Source organism: Anoplopoma fimbria, chromosome 8, assembly GCF_027596085.1.
Source record: "Anoplopoma fimbria isolate UVic2021 breed Golden Eagle Sablefish chromosome 8, Afim_UVic_2022, whole genome shotgun sequence".
NCBI lineage: Eukaryota > Metazoa > Chordata > Actinopteri > Perciformes > Anoplopomatidae > Anoplopoma > Anoplopoma fimbria.
The window spans coordinates 11021880-11043387 of NC_072456.1; the positions used below are offsets into that span (position 1 = coordinate 11021880).

Below are 21508 nucleotides of genomic sequence, written 5' to 3' on the forward strand. Positions count from 1 at the left end.
GGTAAATTGTAAACATTTGATCGGACCAGTACTCCTGTTTAAAGAACCTTTAGGATTATGGGTGTGCATTTTGTGGGAAATAGAGGAAGACGACCACACTCCCTGGAACACATCTTATCTCTAAAATGTAATATGGTCATCTGATTGAGGCTGTACCAAAGCCCTTCCCTCTATAGTTTCTGATTAGAAAGGTAGTTTTTTTTCATTGATATTGCTTCTTTTCGGACTGCAGCCATAAACAACTCATTACTTTTGGTTTTAACATACAATTTTGAAATATGAATGCCTTGAAGCAGGAACAAAGTGAGCCAGTGTTAGTAACTTGAAGACAGGCAGATCAGACCTTTGTTATCAAGATTAAGTGTCTTTAGTCACACATTGTAAAAAATATTTAGACTCATTCCTATGTCTCTGATAGTCCCATGATCCATGCCAGTACAGTTAGACTTGCTACATTGTTTTCTTGGAATGTATCACAGCCAGCCTGACATTCATTGTGCATTTTGTAGCAGTTGCATACAGGATTGGATTCGAAACGAGCAGGCGAACAAGACATACATTATATTTGAACTGAGGGACGAAGAAAGAGACATGAAAACAGACAGTATTACAACATACTGTTGTTTGTTTAGTATAATAGGCCAACCAGTAGGGGGAGTAACTGTGTATTGGCATGCAGCACCTTCTGAACTGTACAATCTTCCTATTAGAAAACTTTTGTCTTTCTTTAATCAGGTTATATTGTGGTTATAAAAATTAATTTTGTTTGTGTCCAACAGAAAACATTTTATCTCCAACTAAACCATTTTTTCTTTTCAATAATTCACCCATGTTCCTGTATGTGAAAAACATCATTACTATGGCAAAAACAATACAATAAATATTGTCAAATATCCACTGAATGATGGGAAATTTCACCACAAGTTCTATTCTATAGTTATAACATATTTTGTTTGTAATTCACACTTTTGGAGATATATAGTTTCTTAGAGAGAACTGTTTACTGTACACAAAACAATAAAAAAGTGCAGTAGAAAATACAGTTTCTGTGTATGATTATAATGCGTTAAAATAACATTCTACATATACTGTGATCTTAATAATGGCTTATGTCCAAATATGAAAAGAATAATGGCCAATGGTATGAAGAAAAAATAGAAATTATGTCATATTAAATATTGTATATTTAAAAGGTAGATCATGTGCTTAGTATTTTGCTTGAAGAGCTAGTTGATGATAAGAAGCAGCAGTTTGTCAGAACATCTCTTCATCCACTTGCCAGTCCGGCCGTCCCTGCTGCCCTTTTATATTCCCACCCTGTCCCCTACGTAATATCCTTTCAATCACGCTTGTCACCATGGCAACACCTTATTGTCAAATCGACCGGGCCCTGTTTGTTGTCCGTCCACTGAGTGGTTGATGCAGCATATCCATAAACACCCACGGGGCATGTTGGCAGAGATTCGGAAGAAAAATGTGGGCGTACACTCCAGTCTCAGAGGTTTAATGTAGGTCCACGGTAAACAGAGTTTATCCACTTTTTTTCGCTGAGTCTTGTATGGTGTCATCATGTCTTTAATTCAAATCATTTCATTCCTTTTCCCTCTTTGTTGGTGGGCAGAATGTCTTGGAAATTAAAGGGTTGGGGGTTGGCGAGCTGGAGTGGTTTGGAGATATCAGGGTCAGCCCGGTTCAGAGTAGGTCTGGGGTAAACAATGGTTTAGAGGCTTGGGTCGCAGCGTTGGCCTTCAGAAGGTCGACTATCTCTTGGTGGGAGGCTCCCTCTGCCACTGACAGCGCTGACTGTCCATTCTGGGGAAAAACAGAAGCGAATGTCACAGTTTCATCTCAAAGATCATTGCAATGACTCTTCTTATCCTGACTGTGGCAGTGTTGTGTTGCTCTTTCTCCAGCAACTTGACATTATAGTTCATGTGTATTTACTGCACCTGCCCCAATGCAGAAAATACTACTTAGTTGTAAACATCATTGGAAGAGCTGGGTTCAGTATCTGGGAATAGGTTTTTTAGCATAGCATTTTTCCCTTCTTGAAATGCCAGATGAGATTAGGATTTGTAACATTGTAAATCTGATCTAATCATTTTCTCCTGTGCAACAAAGATTATAATATTAATATCCACTGAGAAGATTCTTTGCATCATACAGAAATTGCCTGTGGAATAGGCCAGGCAAAATAATATGCCTGGGAAGGTTATTAAGGACATAATGAAAGGGAAATGGGGAAATGCCTGAAGGCAAGCAAGACGTAAACATCAGTAAGGCAATTTTTGATACTTTAATATAAGAACTTCTTTCTCCAGACCAAATACAAATACTTAAACAAAAAAGACAAAAAAATCTGAAAATATACTATGTATGGACCAACCAATGTTGCATCTGCACTTTTTTCTTTAATATATAGGCTAATCAACGAATTAAGAAAATGCATAAGCTTTACAGATCTATCTATTCCTCTGAACTTAAACTCACATGGATGGTTTTTTGTGTGGTTTTGAACAAGATATTTGCCTGTAGATTCAACAATATTGGTGAAGCAGTTTGTTGGCTTATTTTCAGTTTTTGGATTCATCAACAGCTCAGATGTGTGTTGCTGTCTCTCATAAAATAATGCTAAATCCGTCTCTGTATAGTTTTCGTCTCTGTATAGTTTTATAGTTTTGTCTTCCTTTGACTGGTTGTCAAAGGAAGACAAAACTTGCTCTATAATGTTGTTTGTAACTACCTGCATCATTATCACAGTGTGTCCTCGTGTTTCCTATCTATTATTTTAATCAAAGGCTTGATAATGGACATTAAAGCAAACTAGAACAGACAATGCTGCATACTGAGAGAGATCTCCTGTCTCATGGGAACAAAAACCTCCCATAACAGTGTGAATGCTGTGTATTATAATTGATGTCAATTTCACAAACCTGTTACACAAAGATGACTTGCTTGGATATAATTTGAAATTGCTTGCGAGACCTGCTTATTTCCTCAGTTTTCAGATGATGTCTGTCCCCGTCTTAACACTAAATATAGTGCATACTCATGTGTTGTCATGGAGTCACACAGCAAATTATCTACCAGAGCCACTTTGTAGATTAATGTTGGGTATTCATGTTATACATTCAAATCCAGGTCAAACAATCTACTGAACCGCTGCACTTAAGACATCTCATGATTTAGGCTAACACTGCGTGAGGTGTCCTCTCAAGTCCCATCCCGCAGAACTGGGCAGGAAAAAGTTTTAATGTTTTAATTTTAAAGTAGCATTGGATTCAGCAACATGTTGACTAGGAGTGACAATCCTTATTTGATTTGGCAACCAGACTCTAAGCCCACAGTTTTAAACAGGTGTGGATGTGGGGCTGATGAAATGCTACATGAGCAGTAGCAGAGGTATTGCAGCCGTGATATGGCAGTTCTCTGGGTGCGCTGCTCGAGCTGCAGAGGAGAATCGACCAATCTAGAGAAATCAATGATGTACTAGGTTGAACAATCAATCTACTTTGTGTGGGCCAGGCACCAGCTACTGTATGCTCTATGCCCTTACTGGGCTACTGACGCTGACCGCAGGGGTGGCCAAATATAACAAGCAGCAGGTAACTAGGTATTGAAATGAAGCAGTGATCCCTGGCATCTCAGTGAAGAATGAAACCTAATGGAGTCAAGGCTGCTGATATTTTTGCCCACAGAGAGCACCTCTTTATTTGTCTCTATATTTTATTTATGTAGTGTCCGTTAGCGACCATATTTGTCTGTGTGGCGCGGCATTATGTTGCATATAACACTTCAGCCATGGGACTACATGCTTAACCATCAGTGGAGACGAACTGTTTATGAAGTGAAGTGCATTAACAACAAAATGCCTTCATTTATGTCTAGTTATATGAGAAGAAAAGAAACAGCTTTGAGAACAAAAATGTCCACCTCCTGGAGAGAGCAGGACAATCTGAACAAGATCTTAAAGAGGTCTTACATGTCAGGGAAGAGACTACACGTTCAGAAGGCATCTAACCTTTGATACCTTCTGAACCATCTTCAATGAAAGGTAAAACAGTCCAGTTGACATTGTAATTTAGACTTTGCGGTATAACAGTGTACCTTGTCCACGAGGCTGATGTCACAGCGACCCGTCTCCAGCAGCATACGAACAATGTTTATGTGTCCATGTTCGCTGGCACACATCAGGGCCGTGGAGCCTTCGCGGTCTTGGGCATTTACATCCGTACCGCAGCTCAGAAGCAGCTTTACCATGGCAACACGGCCGTGGCTGACCGCAAGCATTAGTGCCGTCTGGCCCGCCTAGAGAAAGAGTGAGAGAGTTACAGAGAGTTAGAATTGGGAGATGAGGGAGGAAATATAGGCAGTAGAAGAGAAGGAAAAGTTAGTGAAAGTGGACAATTACATTTAGCAAAAGTGGGGAGTAAAGTATATCGTTTTGAAATCAAAGTTTTGTATATGGCCTTTGGTTCTGAATACAGGTTAAAACCGCAGAACAAAGTCTCACAGAAATTCAGTTTCACAGAGCTCTGCATGAAGATTCATTTCTAACACAGTGTTAATGAATGTGCAAAGGGTACATTTAAGAGTTCCTGACATGTCAGTGCACTTCTCTAGTCTAGCATGCATGACTAGTAGATGTCCTTGCTGTTGAGAAAGAATCGCTGAAATTATGGTGAATTCCTGTAATGTGACCCACTTGTAAAAATGTCCTAAGATGCACTGATTTCCCCAGAGGAGTTATTAAATTCCCAGACTTACTACGCCTGAAATACAACTTCCTTTACAACAATAACACATCACACGACACAGCAAATCATTCAATATTCAGTCAATTTAGTGGACCCGATGATTCAGTGCAGGCATATATATTTATATATTACCTGTCTGGAGCATGCATTAACGTCACCCAGTCTCAACAGCTGTTGTGCAACCTCCAGGTCATCAGAGCTCTCAGCAGCCGTCAGTGCAGCGAGCATCACTGGAGTGTAGCCTGCCTTGTTCACATTGTCTGTCTCACAGAGACCTGAAGACAAATGTTTTAATACGTCAAAGAGAACATTTCATGCAATTTTTGCAGGGTTTAACTGCTTTATTGGGACACTTTTTTTTGTAAATTCTATATTCAAGCTCCTCTGGTTAATTCAGCTGCATGTGTCACTGTGTGTGTTTGCATCTCACCAGTATCCAGCAGCAGTTTGACCACAGGAAAGTTTGAATGCGACACACTGTAGTGGAGGGCCATATTCCCATTGCCGTCGGTCAAGTTAACTACGTATGGCAGGAGCGTGGGCGTGGTCAAGCCCACTTGTCTCAGGTATAATCTGACCGTATCGGCCTGCGAGTCCTTCTGGCTGGAGATCTTGAACCACTCCTGGTAGAGCACCACTAAAACCTGACGCTGGGGAGAGAGGAAGATTGAAACGACATAAATGAAAAATCCGCCTGTGTTCCATGAACATTTATATTGTGTGGGTTGTTGAGCAGCTTGCATTTTCAGCCTGAGGAACAGCACATTATTCTAGTCAGTGAAGTCAGAGAGCTCTGACACAACATCAACAAAGAATTGCAGGCATTTTTCACAAAAACAAAAATATTTTTTATCCGTTTATCAAAAACTAAATAACTAACTAACCGACCAGCATGAACATTAACTTTGCCGTCAAATCAGATCTGACGAAGTACATGAAATTATTTTACATAACTTTTAAATATTAAAACGACAGCCGAAAGAAAGTCTTACCATTTCTTTATCTGGTGATGAAACCTCTTCCATTCTGTCTTTTACATAGAGGCAGGCGTCTATAAACCCCTGGTCAACTTTCCCCCTGCAAATAAAGACAAGATGGCACTTTTTTTTTACCCATCCTAAATACATTTCAAAAATATTTTTCCAGTGGAGAACTATCAAGCAGAACAGAGTTTTACAACATCATTTTTAAATTTCAACCAACAAACCCAACATCTGTTCTTTCCCTGATTTCCTTTAATGACATCAAGTCAGCATAACATCTGGCCAAGAGACGGCTACTTTAGTTATTTTGTAAATTCTGTCTAAGATGAAAACCAAAGATAAAAGATGCCTTGCAGTGGGCTCTGCAGTGTACACACACACACACACACACACACACACACACACACACACACACACACACACACACACACACACACACACACACACAGTCAACAGTCTGACGCATTGATGGCACATGCAAACCTCAACAGTAACAGTTTGTGCTGATTCACTGACCAATATTATTAACCATGTGCTCATGGTGCTTTTTATATCATGCACAGTCATACTGAGCATCTCAAGCAGCTCTAAGCCCGAGCAGGTCACACTCTCACTGTACACTGTACTCCAGCCATAGCGTACACGCACGCACACACACACACACACACACACACACACACACACACACACACACACATACACACACACACACACTACACACACACTATATGTACAAGCACACACACATAGGGGCCCTCAACCCTGTCCACATACCTGAGACAGATAAGTGATAAGTCAATGACAGCGAGAACAAAACTGCTGGTTATTTTACCTTTTTGTTCTAGACCCATGGCACTCTGGGGAATGAAGTGTATCCGTGTGTCTGTCTGAGTCCTCGATTAGAGTGAGAGCAGCTTATACTGAAGTGTGTAGGAGCAAGTTGTGTGTGCTTGTGCAACGCTTTTGTATGTGGAAACCAGTGTGCATGAAGTGTGCATGTGTATGAAACAGAGGCTTATACTATGAGTCTTGCGATATGTTAAGAAATAGGGGGGGTTGTACTAAAGTGTAAGTAGGTATGATTGTGTTTTAATTGGATTTTCAGTTTGTGTGTGTGCGGCCCACGGTATAGTGAAGCATCATTCAGCACCTGTCTCAGACACAGTATATAGGCTGAAGCTGGACACAGAACAAAGCCCTGACTTGTTCTCACCTAACATATGACACACTGTCACCTATGTGGCTGCATTGGGCTTTAATCACTTCGTATTACTTGCATTTGACTGATTTTTACTCTTTAATTCGCTTAATGATTGGAGCTGCAGTGAGAAGGTCAACCTTGTTTAATTACTGAATATGAGACTAGTCTTTGGAGCTGCCGTGTTTATGTTCTTTCATTCACTGGGATGGAGAGCGTGGTTCACAGTGAGCAGAAGGTCTGCAGTTTTTTTACTTTGCTTTGCTACTTTGACAAAAAAAAGGATTACCCAACCATTTTTTTTTTTTAAACTTGCCTCATGTATTTTTCACTATCAACAACATCTCTACCAGCAACAGAAAGCAGTCAGTGCTGACCAATCAAAGTTAATTTGGTACCCATGGCGTAGCTTACAGCATAGGCTCCATAGCTATATCAGAACCCATGACAAGTATGAATGAAGCATTGCTGTCTCACCCTTCAGCCTGTTCTTCCAGGAGCTCCTGGCTGCCTTCTATATCCAGAAGGCCTCTCTCACCCTCCTTCGCTGCAGCTACAGCACCTCCTCCCTCGGTGGAGACCTCTGCATCCTTCTGCTGGGTCTCTGCTACCTCCTCAGGCTTGTCTGCTGGCTGAGGCTCTGTCTCCTTTTCCTTCTTCTCCTCTGGTTCTGAGCTGTCTTCCTCCTCCTCCTCCTCTACCTCCACCTTCGACTTCTCATCTCCACTGGACTCCTCGCTGGACGTCGACTCATAGCTGGAGGTGGACAGAAACAAGTGGATGTACACAATATTCAGAGCATAGACACCCACATCATCCATATTATACCATCTAGATTATAGCTTTTGCATTCTCCATCTGTGTTGAGTGCCCATAGGTGGCCTAAACATTTAGAAAATACTTTCTAGCTTTACAGATATCTATCTATAAATGATGCAGTACGGACACAATTTGGTCTGTCATTGGCTTTGGAACATTTAACTCCTGATTCATCACTAAAAGTAATGTACAGAAATTAGACATGGATACAGAAGCAGCTACATCAATGAAAGACCTAAGTAGGTAAATACAAATAGGAAAGCCGATAAGTCAACAGAAGCCAAGGCTAGATAAATACAAACAGATCACTACCCTCTCGACTTCAAGCGTGACATGAGAAAGATGCTTGTCTATTGCAACCTTTGCCCACATATCCAAAACATCCTCCACACAGTTAAACATATACATGGAAATCCATGGGTGTGTTTGTACACTCACATACGTGAGCTTGGACAAAACCTAACCTTGTTCAATAAGGAAAGGCTGATACATTTTTACAGGTGTTGTGTGTGTGAGTGTGTGTGTGTGTGTGTGTGTGTGTGTGTGTGTGTGAGTGTGAGTGAGAGAGAGAGAGAGAAATCATTTGGGTGTATCATAAAGGAACCTCTATGAGGCCAGTGATCAGACAAGTCTTATACTGAATGCCAGTGATTCATGCTTATTTGTAGACACACACACACACACACACACACACACACACACACACACACACACACACACACACACACACACACACACACACACACACACACACACACACACACACACACACACACACACACAGAAACACCACACCACAAGATGCGTTCAGGGGCCACAGCATTCTCTGGATTCCAGAGGAGCTCAAGGGAGAGCAAAGATAGGTTAGACCATCCAAAGAGCAGAAATGCAAACAGCAGCCCAGTTCCTGGTGTGGGAAGAAGACTAAAGATAGTCAGAGAAAATATTGTGGTTTGACATGTTTGTCTCATTATAAATAGCATCTGTAACTGAAATGGAGAGATATTTATTGTCAAGAACAAGAGTTGAAAACTCTGGAGAGATACACTAGATGTGGACCATCTTATATAACCTTTTAGTGGTTATATAAGGAGCAGCACTTTACAATACCATGAATGATAATTTATTATTTATTCTGGAGAATGTTTGTGGAGGTTATGTTTGTAGATCAGTCTAAAACAGGGAGGAAGGAATAGATTTCACTGCAGCTCTGACAAAACACAGCAAAGGCGAGAAGGTCATAAAACAGTGAAGCTCAGGAATGTAACAACATGAACACGGGAATGAAAAATATCTCCTAATGGCCGCCATATGATGATTTGCAGGAGGTAATACCTCTGAAGCAATGTAGACACAACTACAATGCCTTAAATTTGCCTCAATGTTTCATTAAATGTGTGCATGGTGCTGGAGCTGGGCCATATGGTCAATGTCTTCTATCCCAATATAAGTAATTTAATATCTCGATAACAATATATATGCAGATATAGCATGTTTACTGGTCATTAAAGAAATAAATACTCTACATGAAACAACCACATGGTAAAGGCTATTTTTAATCAGACATTGCAAAAAACATCTAAGATATCTTGACTGTTGTGACTTTGAGAGAGAAGCGGATTGCTGTCAGTGCCGTGTGCAAAACTGAGGTATTACTATGAATGTGAATAGCTCTGTAGCTGTATACGAATATGGTTTTATTTGTCTATGATAACATTTATGAACATTGTGAGGACAAAAGTCTGTCTGCATGGTCACGTTGTGGGCATCCACTTCCACTCTGGGGACAAAATCTGTTCATTTTTTTTTTTTTTTTTTTTTTGTAGCTCTAAACTTGGTTTTGCTTAGCAGTGTAGACTAAGGGCATTTGCATATAGAGCGAGGAAGTAAGATCCGGTCGCAAGTGGTCACTTGAGACACATGTGGAGATGCATTCTAATGCCAGATGTGAGCAGATGTACTTTGAGCTGTCAGTTGTGATGGGATTATCCAAGATGCATGTTAATGCCAGGTCTGAACAGGGCTGTTTGTGTGTGTGTTTGTGTGTGTGTGTGTTTGTGTCTTCACAGGTGCTTCATGTTATAACTGTAACACCAGACACCTACCTATAATCACATCAGCCAGAATGAATAATCTCCGTGCTTTGAGACACACCTTTGATCTCCCAACCACTACCATCTGCATAATTACGATTCATCATCTTACGCACACAAACTAAAACACTGCATCCAGCATCAGAAAATGCTGACATAAGCATGCTTGCACAAAACACTGAGGTATCTCAATACTGACAAAAAATATGCACACGCATCACATAAGGTGCAACTCATATTCATGCGAACACACATTCACACTCCCAGTAGCAGCAGTGAGGTCACAGTCAGGGCAGTGTGTCTTCAAGTAAGCCTTGACGACTAACAGCATGAAGCAGATGTGTGAAACACAGCTGGACTTAGTTCACAGTCACTGTGTTCAAACTCAGCCAACTCAGCTTACAATTTATTTGTACACATTAAACCTGAAATATCTGAGACTTGGAAGAATTCTTCAATTTAATCAAGATAAAATTGGACATAGCATTCAGTTATTGTGCACAAAGGATTCATGAGGGTCAACAGAACATTAAAACGCACACTTTTGTGCAAACAAAAATGCACAGAAAAACTGCAGCCCACACAAAGAGATGAATCACAAAAAGCAATTGGACGCTGATAAAAAAGAAGATTTTACCCTCCATTCACCCCAACAAACTTCAGGTTTTTCTTGGCTCCCTTGTTTCCTTGCTTGTCAGCAACACCATTTTTCTTCATAATTGATTTGAGACCTGGTGGAGAGGGGGACAGAGAGAGGGGAAGAAAGAGAAATGAAAAGGAAGTGGGAGGGCGGGCGGGAAAAATTCATTAGGCCATTGGGGAATTTGAGTGTTTTTTGTTTTCTGTGTGCATGCACAATGCTGAAAAAAATCATACTCTGTATTATTCCTGACACGTTCTCATACTTAGACAAAAAACACAGCAGATTGTTTGTCAGTAGCTCATATGAGCATTTGAGATCTTTCACCCCTTTTGTAAAAGTATGGCTGAGATAACGCAACTATAAAACTGAGTCATTACACCTTGTGCCATTGCTAGATGCATGATTTTATTCCCCTCTTCACATCATCTCCAACAAGATTGTTGATTGTTCATCTCACCCAGTAGACATCGCACAACAACATCATCATCATTTCCTCAACTGTCCAAACAGATTAAGTTATGAAAAATAAGGGTTTATTACAGTCCTACCTTTGCAGGATTATACCTAACTGAAGGACAAAAAGTCCTCTGACAGCAACACAATACTAGCTGTCGAAAAGCGCATGAGTAGAACGAGGAACTTGCAGTCTAACAAATTTAAACCCAGTTAAACACCTACGGGAGGTTTTGAACCAACTTCCTGTTGAATTTGTCATCTGTCTTTATAAGAAGCTGAATTGACAAGCTCTGTAAATCAAAAGTTTCTAGAAAAACAAATGTGCTTGCATTTTCTGCAAATTCAACTTCTCCGAGAGTCATACATAGCATTTCCTTAAATCAATTTAATATATTTGTCTTTCAATCATAGAATAAAAGATTTCTGAAGTGGGTATCCAGCAAAAACAATCCAAACAACAGAACAACCAAGTTAAAGTAAGTTATAAGTCTTAAGGCTGAGTAAAAGCAATACATCAAACTCATATCGGTAATACAATAATGGTTTGCACATGTTGACTGTATTTCTATGTGAAAGTATACACAGTATGTCTGCCTGACACACAGAAATACACACTGAGCAGTGTGTGAAGGTATGTGTAACATCTGGCAGAAAAGGGAAGCTAAGCATTTGTTTACTTCATGTAGAGGCAACAATAAAACCATTGTGACTGAACAGCATCACACAGTCAAGAATTAACAGAAGTGCCTGACAAATAAATTGTTAGTGAGAGCTTATTACGTTTTTTAAGGATATCGCAGGTGAGAAGAACTTCAAGATTATCAACTACATCATATCGACTGACTGTTGCAGTTATTTTGGCTCTACAAACGTTCAGGACCTCCCAATTTTTTTTTTAAATCGATGTAGACAGGTCAGGATTATAGACAGACAACATACAACTTTGACATTGTCAGGCCTACTAATGTACGTAACTGCCCGTTAATTGATGCTGCATGGGCTTTTTTTACTGACTCCCCTTGGCTCTTAGCCTGGCATGGATGTCTTAGCTGTGCCTGACAGCGAGACATGGTGCAGAGGCTCTGTAATGTTTTATGCAAGGACATAAGGATGTGGCTTTGAGCCAGATACCACCAGCTGTAAAGATCCCAGCCACCACCAACCTAGTACTGCTTTTTGATCCTATCATTCTCTCAGGAGAAATAGTAGCAGCAGAGTGAGCTTTAGAACATATTTGACATTTTAATACACCCTCTATCTTCTGATAAATAAAACAATGGTGTAATTTAACCTTGCCTCACTGCGTCGGAGATATTTCACCCATCCATACAAATCTCTAAAGCTCCACTTGAGTCTCTGATGACTGGGATGAGTGAACGTTCTCAGCGCAACAGTAGAAAGTTTCTGTTTCCAATATTTTTGGAAGTAAAACACAGCTGTAGTTTAGAGAAGTCGGGCTGGGAATCTCAGATGTCAAAGATGGAGAGAGCAACCACAAAAAAACATTGACAATTTGAGAGAGCACATACTGTATATATATGTATAATATATCGAGGCATGCATGCACACACAATTCACTTAAAATCACTCCTGTGGACTGTACTCCCGACACTGAACTTTAAATGAACTCTCAACATAAAATATGTGTGATGGCAGAGTGATTGTGTACTTCGGCTCCGGGGCCAGAATCCGAACAGTGAGACATCAAGGGAGAGAAGAAAGGCATCAAAAGTGTGTGTGTGTGAGTGAGTGTGTGTGAGGGTCTGTGCTTGAGTATCCATTTGTCTGTGTAAGTAAGTGCTTGTAAGCATACGTGTGCACTTCTTTGTATGAGTGCGGGTGTGTGTTTGTCCATACTGCCTGAAGCATGAAATAGGTACTTGACATACTCATGAAAGTAATTGAATGTTATTTCACCAGTGCTTTGTAGCATGTGTTTGTCAACTCTTTTACATGCCGATAGTTACTGTATCTTTGAAACACTAATTGGTAGAGTATTAGCGTGTGGATGTGACAATACATCACAGTCCATATAACTCAGTCATTAGACTTTTTACCAAAGTATTGGATTTTTTAAGTATCTAAAAGAGTAACCAGTACTATAATTCAGATAAGAGGTCAATTCTACTTTAACTGCCAAAAGTCAAACTGATATCTAGTCACAGTGACAGCTAATTGAAGTCCAACTAAGTACCCCTATAAAGATGTCAAGCAATACTCTTCTATCCTATCCCAACAGTACTTCATGTCTAATAAGTCAGGTACTGTACACAAGAATCCTTGTGTTGACATGGTACTATTGAAAGAAGCACCGAAAGACATGTTTTGACATCATGTTAGTTTATATCTGAATTATTTAATAGGACTGTTGTGGTTTCAGGTTGCAGAGAAAAATGAACTAAAGTCACTAAGAAGCAGGATGACACCACCCTGTTGTCAGTTTGCTAGTAATAGTGTGTCTTACATCGGCTAAGAAGGGTGCTGGTATGAAGGAATAAGCGTTCTACCAGAACTATTAAATATCTGTGACCCCACAGAAATCTGTCAAACTGTTCTGACAGTATTTGGCTACTCCTGTAGGCCTTTTTGTTCAGGGGTGAGAAGTAAGGATGGGAAATAGCTATTTACGGCTACTCAGTTGTACACGTTAATCACAAGATTTCTTGGCAGAGATTAGAGGGAACATGTTGTATTTAAGAGGCATGGAGAGTAGGAGCTGTGTGAGGATAACTTCAGTGAATATGAGTTTGGAACGGCTCATTGAGTCTATCACAAGTAGGTAAGCAAGTATTTGACAGACAGATGCACGCATGTATAGACATTATAAACCATGGGATACTAACTAAACAACAGGCCTACCTTGTTCTTGCTGTTTGCTGGCAGCGGCAGCTTTCTGGCCTGGTGAGTAGAAGGCAGAGAGGACACTGAGAGAGCTGACCAGTTGACTTTGAATTGAGCTCATTTTGGAAGGACCAGGCTTCCCTGCTGGCTTCCCTGTTGTAGCTACAGGAATTGCCTTCACTGCAGGCTTGGCTGATGCTCCTTTCACTGCCTCTGCTCTTTTCCCTGCCTTCTGTTTCTGTGCGGCGGGGCTTTCCTGCTGGCTGGCCGTCTGTTGAGTTCCAGAGCTGCTCCCCAGCTGCGCCCACTGCTCGCCCAGAAGCCCTGTTAATCGGGTAACGACTTGGCCCAAAGCCGCAGGCGACGTTGGTGACTCACCGGAGCCTCTGCGAGGTGGCTGGGCCTCGCCAGCATCCCGACGTGATACCTGGGTTTCACTTGAATCACGACGCTGAGCTGTTTCGCTGGAGCCTCTGCGCAATGATTGTGTCTCGCTTGTATCTCTCTGAGGGGGTTGAGTCTCACTGGAACTTCTACGAGAGCCCTGAGAGGTCTGGGCTTCTCCTGACCCTTGACAAGGAGGTTGTGATGCTTTAGGTTCTTTGGAATCCCGTCGACTTGCAGTGGTTTGAGACTTTCTCTTTGCTAGGGTGCTATCCTCAACCGGAGACGGACAAGGTGCTTGATGTTTTACCTCTGGTTCAGACATCTGAGTGGGGGTTATGGCCTCAAGCTGAAGTGGAACTTGTGCCTGGGGCTGGGTTTTTGTCTGGGGCTGGGACCGCTGGACTTGAGTTTCACCAGATCCCCTACGAGGACGCACCGGAGCAGCCTGAACTTGAGCAGGTATTGGCTGTGCCTGATCTGCTGAGAGCTTTCGGCCTCTCTGGGGTCGTACAGGAACTACTGCCTTAACAGCTTCATTCTCTGCTGCTACTACTACAACTGTGTCAGTGACTACAGTCTCTTTGATTGCGGCACACACAATCACACCTACGTCTGTTTGTTTCGTCTCTACAGTTTCCTTTGCAATCTGTTGTGCTTCAACAATTTCTCTTCCTTCACTCTTAAGGGGTTCCATTTCTTTTGTTTCTGAGTCATTCTGTGAAGTAACTGTTTCAATCTTAGAATCTGTATTTTCTTCAACTGCAACAAGCGCACTGGTGAGCCCTTGATCCTGACTTACAGTCTCTGAAACTATGGTTTCTTCCACTCTGCTTTCTAGAACTGTAATTGAACTCTCTTCCACGGCCACGCTTTCACTTTCTCCACTCTCTCTTTGAACACTTTCATTTGCTTCTATATCCTCTACTCTTTCACTGACCACACTAGCTACATCTTCTAATCTTTCACTTCCTGGACGTTCTCTCACTTGACTCTCTGCCTCTACATCTCTGGATGGGTTGTTATCCTGTCGTCTTTCTTCCTCCGTCTCAGTCTGCTGGTCTGTCCTCTGTGCTCCAACCGTCTCTGTCACCCTGTCCACAGTGTTCACTCTCTCTGTCTCTGTCCCCCGGTCTACACTGCTGGCCCTCGGTCTCTGTGGATGGTCTGTCACTGTCTCCCCCTCTGTTTCTGTCACTTGGTTTACCCTTTCTGCTACGGGCGTCTCGGTCATCTGATCCTGAGTGGCGATCCTCTCCGTTACTGTGCCCCGTTCCATGCTGTTGGCTCTGGGTCTTGGTGGGCTCACAACAGCTGCTTCTGCCTCCATCTCTATCAACTGTTCATTTGTGTCAACTTTATTAGTTTCTGTTCCTTGATCGATACCTTCAGCCCCTGGTGTGGGTACAGACACTTCAATACAGATTCTATCTGTATCGGTTCCCTGATCTACTGTACCAGGTGGCTCTGTCTCTGTCTCTTGGTTTGCAAAATCAACTTTCTCTGTCTCGGTCCCTGTGTCAATACTGTCTCTTCTTGGCCTGTTTAGTGCTTCTGGAGTACACACCTCCACTCTCACTCCATCACTCAGTTGTAGTATTTTCTCCTCTTTCACCTTGTTCTCATCTATTTGTTCTTTCAAAAGAGAATTGGTTCTCTCCAGATTTTGGCTAGCCTGAGTAAGTTTAGCCTCCAGTATCATTAACTTTTCCTGCAGATTCAGCATACTGTCTGGGTCTGTCTCAAGTTTGTCTGCTTTTGCTGCGTCACCATCTTGAATACTGCTAGTCTCTGCGTATTTTATAGCCCCCCTAAGTGATGTTAATTCCTGTCCTGCAATATCCTGTGATAGCTTTTGCACTGCATGCTCCAGTGTACTCTCTGTCTCTTTTTGTTTGTCCGATTTTTCTGATGGTTGTGTTTGTCTCGCAGATTCTTGATTCATCTCCCCCTCTTTTTGTAAAACTTGACTTTTCTCTGTAACACCTTTCCCTGATACCAGCTTTGTCGGCACACGCTCTGAAGCTTCTAAACCTCCAGTGGGTTGAGTCATCAGAGCTAAGTTGAGGCCTTCTGTAGGTCTGTGTCCTTGTGGCTGAGTGTGTGTCCCAGAATCCGAATTGGGTCCTATTGTAGAGGATGATTTGGAAACCTGCGCTCGGACCTGGGCTTGGAGCTGAAGCAGTAGCTTCTCCCTCTCCTCCCTTAGTGTGCAGATCTGAGCCTTGAGTTCTGGGATGGTTTTAACCTGCTCCTCCAGCTCTCTGACCCGCTTCAGTGCCACTGTGATCTGCTGGTGAAGCCCTGTGCGATCCTGAGGAACACACCGTCTCTCTGTTATGTCCGGTGAAGCACGAAAAACGTTCTCCGTCGAGCCGATCTCCGGTGTTCCCACAATACGGTCTGGACTGCTCGAATCAGAACCTTTCCTCTGCTGTAATGTGATGGGCATGCTTGATGCTCGGAGCAGGTTCGGTCGACCTTGAATTCCCACAGTTTTCTCTTCAACATCCTGAGCCCCAGCTCCTACTTCATCTCTGGGCTTTGCTGAAACATAGCCAGCTTTTTGACTGGTTGTCCCCCTGCTGGTTTGGCTGGAAGTCCCCCCTTCACTTGCCCTGAAGTCGTAGATCTGTTGGACCTCCGTCACCCGTGATTTAGGCTTGGTCCCCAGGGTGGACGTCCCCGACCATGTGCTGTCCTTTTCCTTAGGAGCAGGCCTGGCCCCATGCCCAGGAAGGCTGAAATTTCTGGGCAGTGTGCTGAATTTGGCTGGGCCCTTGACCCTGCGCTGAATGTGGACCCTTTTGATGGTATTGCCTTTTTCAATGTCGTCAACATACTTGAGGAAGTCCAGGTCCAGGTGGAAGCCATAGGGAGTTTCCACTGAGTAGGGCAGCTGCTTCCTCTGAACGCCACCCTCACTGGCCTTGGTCTGAAAGCCGTTGGCTGTAAGGAATTAACATGGAAATCAATCAATCAATCAATCAATCAATCAATCAATCAATCAATCAATCAATCAATCAATCAATCAATCAATCAATCAATCAACCAACCAATGCTTCTCCTCCTCCTATTACTACTACAAATAATAACAATGACAATAATAATAGCTAAAATGAAAAAACTCAAATGGATTCACATGTTCAATTTCTCAATAAAATGAATAGGAACCAAATCACAGGATATCATCAGCATTATTATTCCTTATCACCTGCTTGTAGAGACAGGCTGTACGGTGCTGCACAAATGTTTCTTCATTATGTAAAACCATATCTCTTACTGGGTAGTAATTATCATGCAGCGAATGCGCCTAAACAAACTAATCAGCATGCAACATGCTGCTCATGCTGTATACATTTTCTGAATAGGGTTATCACCTGAAGGAAATGAACCCTTCACTGCTTTTGGCCACATACAGGAACAGGAAGTTAAACATATAACCCTTTGTGTCAGATAGTGTGTCCTGTAATGTACAACCAGATTCTATATGACCAATTACTGTGTTTACAGTTGTAGAAAAATAAGAAAAATCTGATTTGTGTTGCCACAAGTTTGAAGCAGGGGGATGTTCTTTTGTAAAATGCATGCTTAGTGACACTCACCACTTTTCTTGTCCATCATGGGAGGCGGAGTTCTCAGTCATCGACTTGTGTTTGCTACAGTTGGAGCTAGCAGCCTGGATAAAACAGAAGGGAGAAAGCTGTGAGAAAAACATATTATCCATAATTTTTATCTGAACAGAACTGAATTCTACATTCGACGGTATCAGATTTTTATAGGAGGATGATGGATCTGGGAAATCAAATGAATGGAGGAAAATAGTGTTTGGACCTTGTGTGATAAGGTAGCTTTCCTTTGTTGGAGTAACTTGTTCTCCAAGATTCACTATATATTTTCACTGATCCAGTACAGCAAATACAATCAAACTAAATTATCACCGACTCATACAACAAATATTTGAGAAAATCAATAAGTTGTGTCAGACCAGGTTTCACTCTTGGCTAGGATGCCAGGAAATAAATGGTACAAAATATGCTCACTTGTGTCATAACTAAGCTAAGCAATTTGAAACTGTATTTAGGTAAACCAAACATTATGTAAAAAAATGCATGCAGTAATATTTAATGGCACACCATAAAACACAACATATTTTTGGTCTCCTTGTATGACAAATTGTTCAGTGTGAAGCCGAGCAGCATAACTAACAATCCAGATGGTTATACTGGGGTGAGGAAAGGCATTCAAATAATTTGTCTGATATTCAGCCATGACTTTTATTGTAAAAAGGTAAATATGCAGTTATTTATTATGCAGTCTCTGCTTCTCTACTGAAGACAACATTATGAAATTATACCAAGCAACAGCAAATATTAAGAGCACAATGAGGGTGAAAGGCAGCACCATTATGTCCATTAACTTAATTTAAGTTGCCTTTCGGAGCCAGACCTTTAGAAGCCATTTAAAGTCAACACAACCCTGGACGGGTTCACAAAAAGGAACACTTTCCATTTGGTGTCACTTTGTATCATTGGTTCCTCCTGGAGAAGCCAAGAAACTGGAGACACTTGCCCTTTTTTTTCTTTTTCTTTGACAATTCGCTTGCTGAAGAGTTAATCTAAGTGAGATGGAAAACAATTCAGCAAGGTGAGCAAAACTTTTAAGGGCTTATCTAAGGCCTCCTAATAAAATATCCACTACTTATGATTAAACCCGGCAATTCGGTCAGATTTGTGTGAGCTGCACAGCTGAAATCCGTATTAAATAAACACTTGAGCCCTCACAGACAAATGTCAACTTTAAGGCTATTTTAGCAAATAGGCACACATTATTCATGTAATTTCAATGCAAATTTGTGTCACTGGAGAAAAATATCTGCTGTGTAGGAGACATGGCACACCTAGTGCCTGAAGCTCTGGTTTAATACATGCTGATGTTCAAACTTCAACGTTTTCATTTTTTTAGTAGATGGTCTAGCACACTGTTTCACATTATACTTTATGTGTTGGAACAGGTACGAGAGGTGTTTTTTTTTCTCACCAAGCTTTCATGTATTGTATTTTATTATGCCCTTGGGTTACAAGTTACTGCAGATATTATAACCAATGCTATATTGCAACTCAAATAGTAATAATAATGCAACAGTACAGCTTTAATGATGTTACCTCTGCCCTTTCGTATTTTAATACCATCTTTACAACCAAAGAAGATAAAGGTATAATGGGGAATATGAAAACAAAGTCTCTAAAGAGGTTTTCCAATTTGAAATGGCTGCTTTGATGTCTCAAAAGAATGTGAACACACACCTCCACATTGCACTGTTCCACAAGGAGTTTGTTATACTGAAAAAAATGTGTTATGCATAGCGATTCTTTTAATCTGTAGTAGTTCAGTTGTAGTTTCTTATCAAATTTTCAACTGACCCTGTACCAACAGTTTTTTCTAAAAGCTAACCACACTCCATTTCATGTCCCATATATATAGCAGCCCCTGTAATCAATGACTATGGTAAATATGCAATAAAACATCCATTAAAGCATATTTAGATATGTTTGTGTGATTGTACAAAACGGAACTTAGCTGATATACAGAAGTTTTTAGTAAGTGCATAGTCCAGGCCACTGGGTCAGCTGTGTGTTGTGCTGAGTGGGGACATATTGCAAGGCAAGCATTACATGAGCTGAAAATACAATCAATCAAAATGACAGCCAGTCCACCCAGGGGCCTAAACAGGAACCTGTACCGTCCACATAGATTGAGCTTTAATAATGAAAAGAGCTGGTGACCTGGAGCAGAAATGTTGTCTTTGTTACAGATGAATAGATATACAGGCACACATAGATAGAGACCCACAGATCAACTGACTGACAGCCTCTGCACAGGATCTGACACCATGTGATTGCTACCATGGCAACCCTTCTTCAATCCAGTACTTATGCATCTCCCAGGAGTAAGGAGAGCACAGGCATTCCTGACTCCTCCTGATGCTTTATGTGACCATGATCGGCTTGCTGTCCTTAAGGCTTAATTAGCCGTTTCGGGAGCAGAAGAATGCTGCTCGTAATTGCTGAGTAAAGTACAGAGAGACCCCACTGGCAATTATGCACAGTGGGCAGGCAACAAAACCCTCCTTAATTAGATCATTACCGAAACGGAGAGACAGAGGGAGTGGGAGAGAATGGAGAAGGGACCATAGGAGGGGGAACTAAACAAACAGGATGGAGGAGAAAAGGAATAGGGTGGAGAACATGTGGATGAAGATGAAGAATGAGAGCTTCAGTTTGGCAGACAAATATGACAGAAAGAAATGAGGAGGGCAGAAGTGACCCAAAAGATGACAATCAGTGACTTGACAGAACTGTAAAGTAAGAGACTACCTTGCCTTCTCCTGAGTGCAGTTGTGAGGAATTTTTCTTTTTTTAATTGAAGTCCTTAATGCTTGTAAGGCTAATGAAAGGCCTCAGAGCAACAGGAATCATGTTGTATTACATGACCTTCAGCTGGGTAATATACATGAGTAGCATTAATTATGAGTAATGGTTTATATTATATATAAATATCCACTGCAAATGCACAGTTTGTACATAAAGACAGTGTTATTGTAGCACAGTCTTTGGACGATATGACAATTGAATTATTCTGGCCAAAAGAATTGCAATTCACGAGATTATCCTGATATTCATCAAATTATGCTTAAAACGCATAAAGTTTTAATGGCACTAAAACATATTGGAATCACTTAATCTTTCATGATGTAAAGACTTAAATATATGATTGCATCACTGATAGGACGCATCCTTTTTTAGTGAACATCCTCTTGGTGGAAAAACAAATAATCTTAAATAGGTAATCAAAAATCTTACAGTCCCCCTGCATAAATAAAGTAAAATATATTCTTTAAAAAAAAAATTGCAACATGATGTGACTGTTCTTACTCACATAATTTGTGTTTTTAAAATCGGGCTCTATTTTCCCCTTCCTTATGATAGTGAGCTAGACAGAAATTTACACTTAACTTGATCATGGAAATTCACCATGATTGATTTCTTATTTTTTATTGCGCTCTGCAATAAAATCCCATATTGCCCCATACCTAAGCACAATAACTAGTAGATGATCCAGGTTAGGCTTGTTATTAAATATTGGATGATGCATGATCCACAATGGATTACAGTCATAATGACACTGAGCTAAAAGCTCATAAAGGCTATGCTAATCCGAATTGACAGTGTTTGCTACAGGCTAAACAAGGCTAAAAGGAGGCCACGGGTGTGTGTCCAGAACTGTGCTGCATGTGTCAGCACCACTTTAGTCACCCTCTTTGTCGGTGTTGT

At 41.2% G+C, this 21508-nt stretch overlaps 1 protein-coding gene across 1 annotated transcript in view; it reads right to left on the reverse strand.

Moving 5' to 3' along the window:
- Positions 1 to 987: 987 nt before the first annotated feature.
- The window catches only part of kank4 (KN motif and ankyrin repeat domains 4), a 62507-nt gene continuing 41986 nt past the window's right edge, over positions 988 to 21508 (reverse strand). The window contains exons 2-10 of the mRNA XM_054603044.1: positions 17780 to 17853; positions 13809 to 17123; positions 10488 to 10581; positions 7416 to 7694; positions 5750 to 5834; positions 5188 to 5407; positions 4890 to 5032; positions 4108 to 4308; positions 988 to 1812 (exon numbers count right to left, since the gene is read on the reverse strand). Of these exons, the coding sequence (XP_054459019.1) occupies positions 1693 to 1812; positions 4108 to 4308; positions 4890 to 5032; positions 5188 to 5407; positions 5750 to 5834; positions 7416 to 7694; positions 10488 to 10581; positions 13809 to 17123; positions 17780 to 17798 (4476 nt within the window). The 5' untranslated portion in view covers positions 17799 to 17853 and the 3' untranslated portion in view covers positions 988 to 1692. The remainder of the gene's footprint in view (positions 1813 to 4107; positions 4309 to 4889; positions 5033 to 5187; positions 5408 to 5749; positions 5835 to 7415; positions 7695 to 10487; positions 10582 to 13808; positions 17124 to 17779; positions 17854 to 21508) is intronic.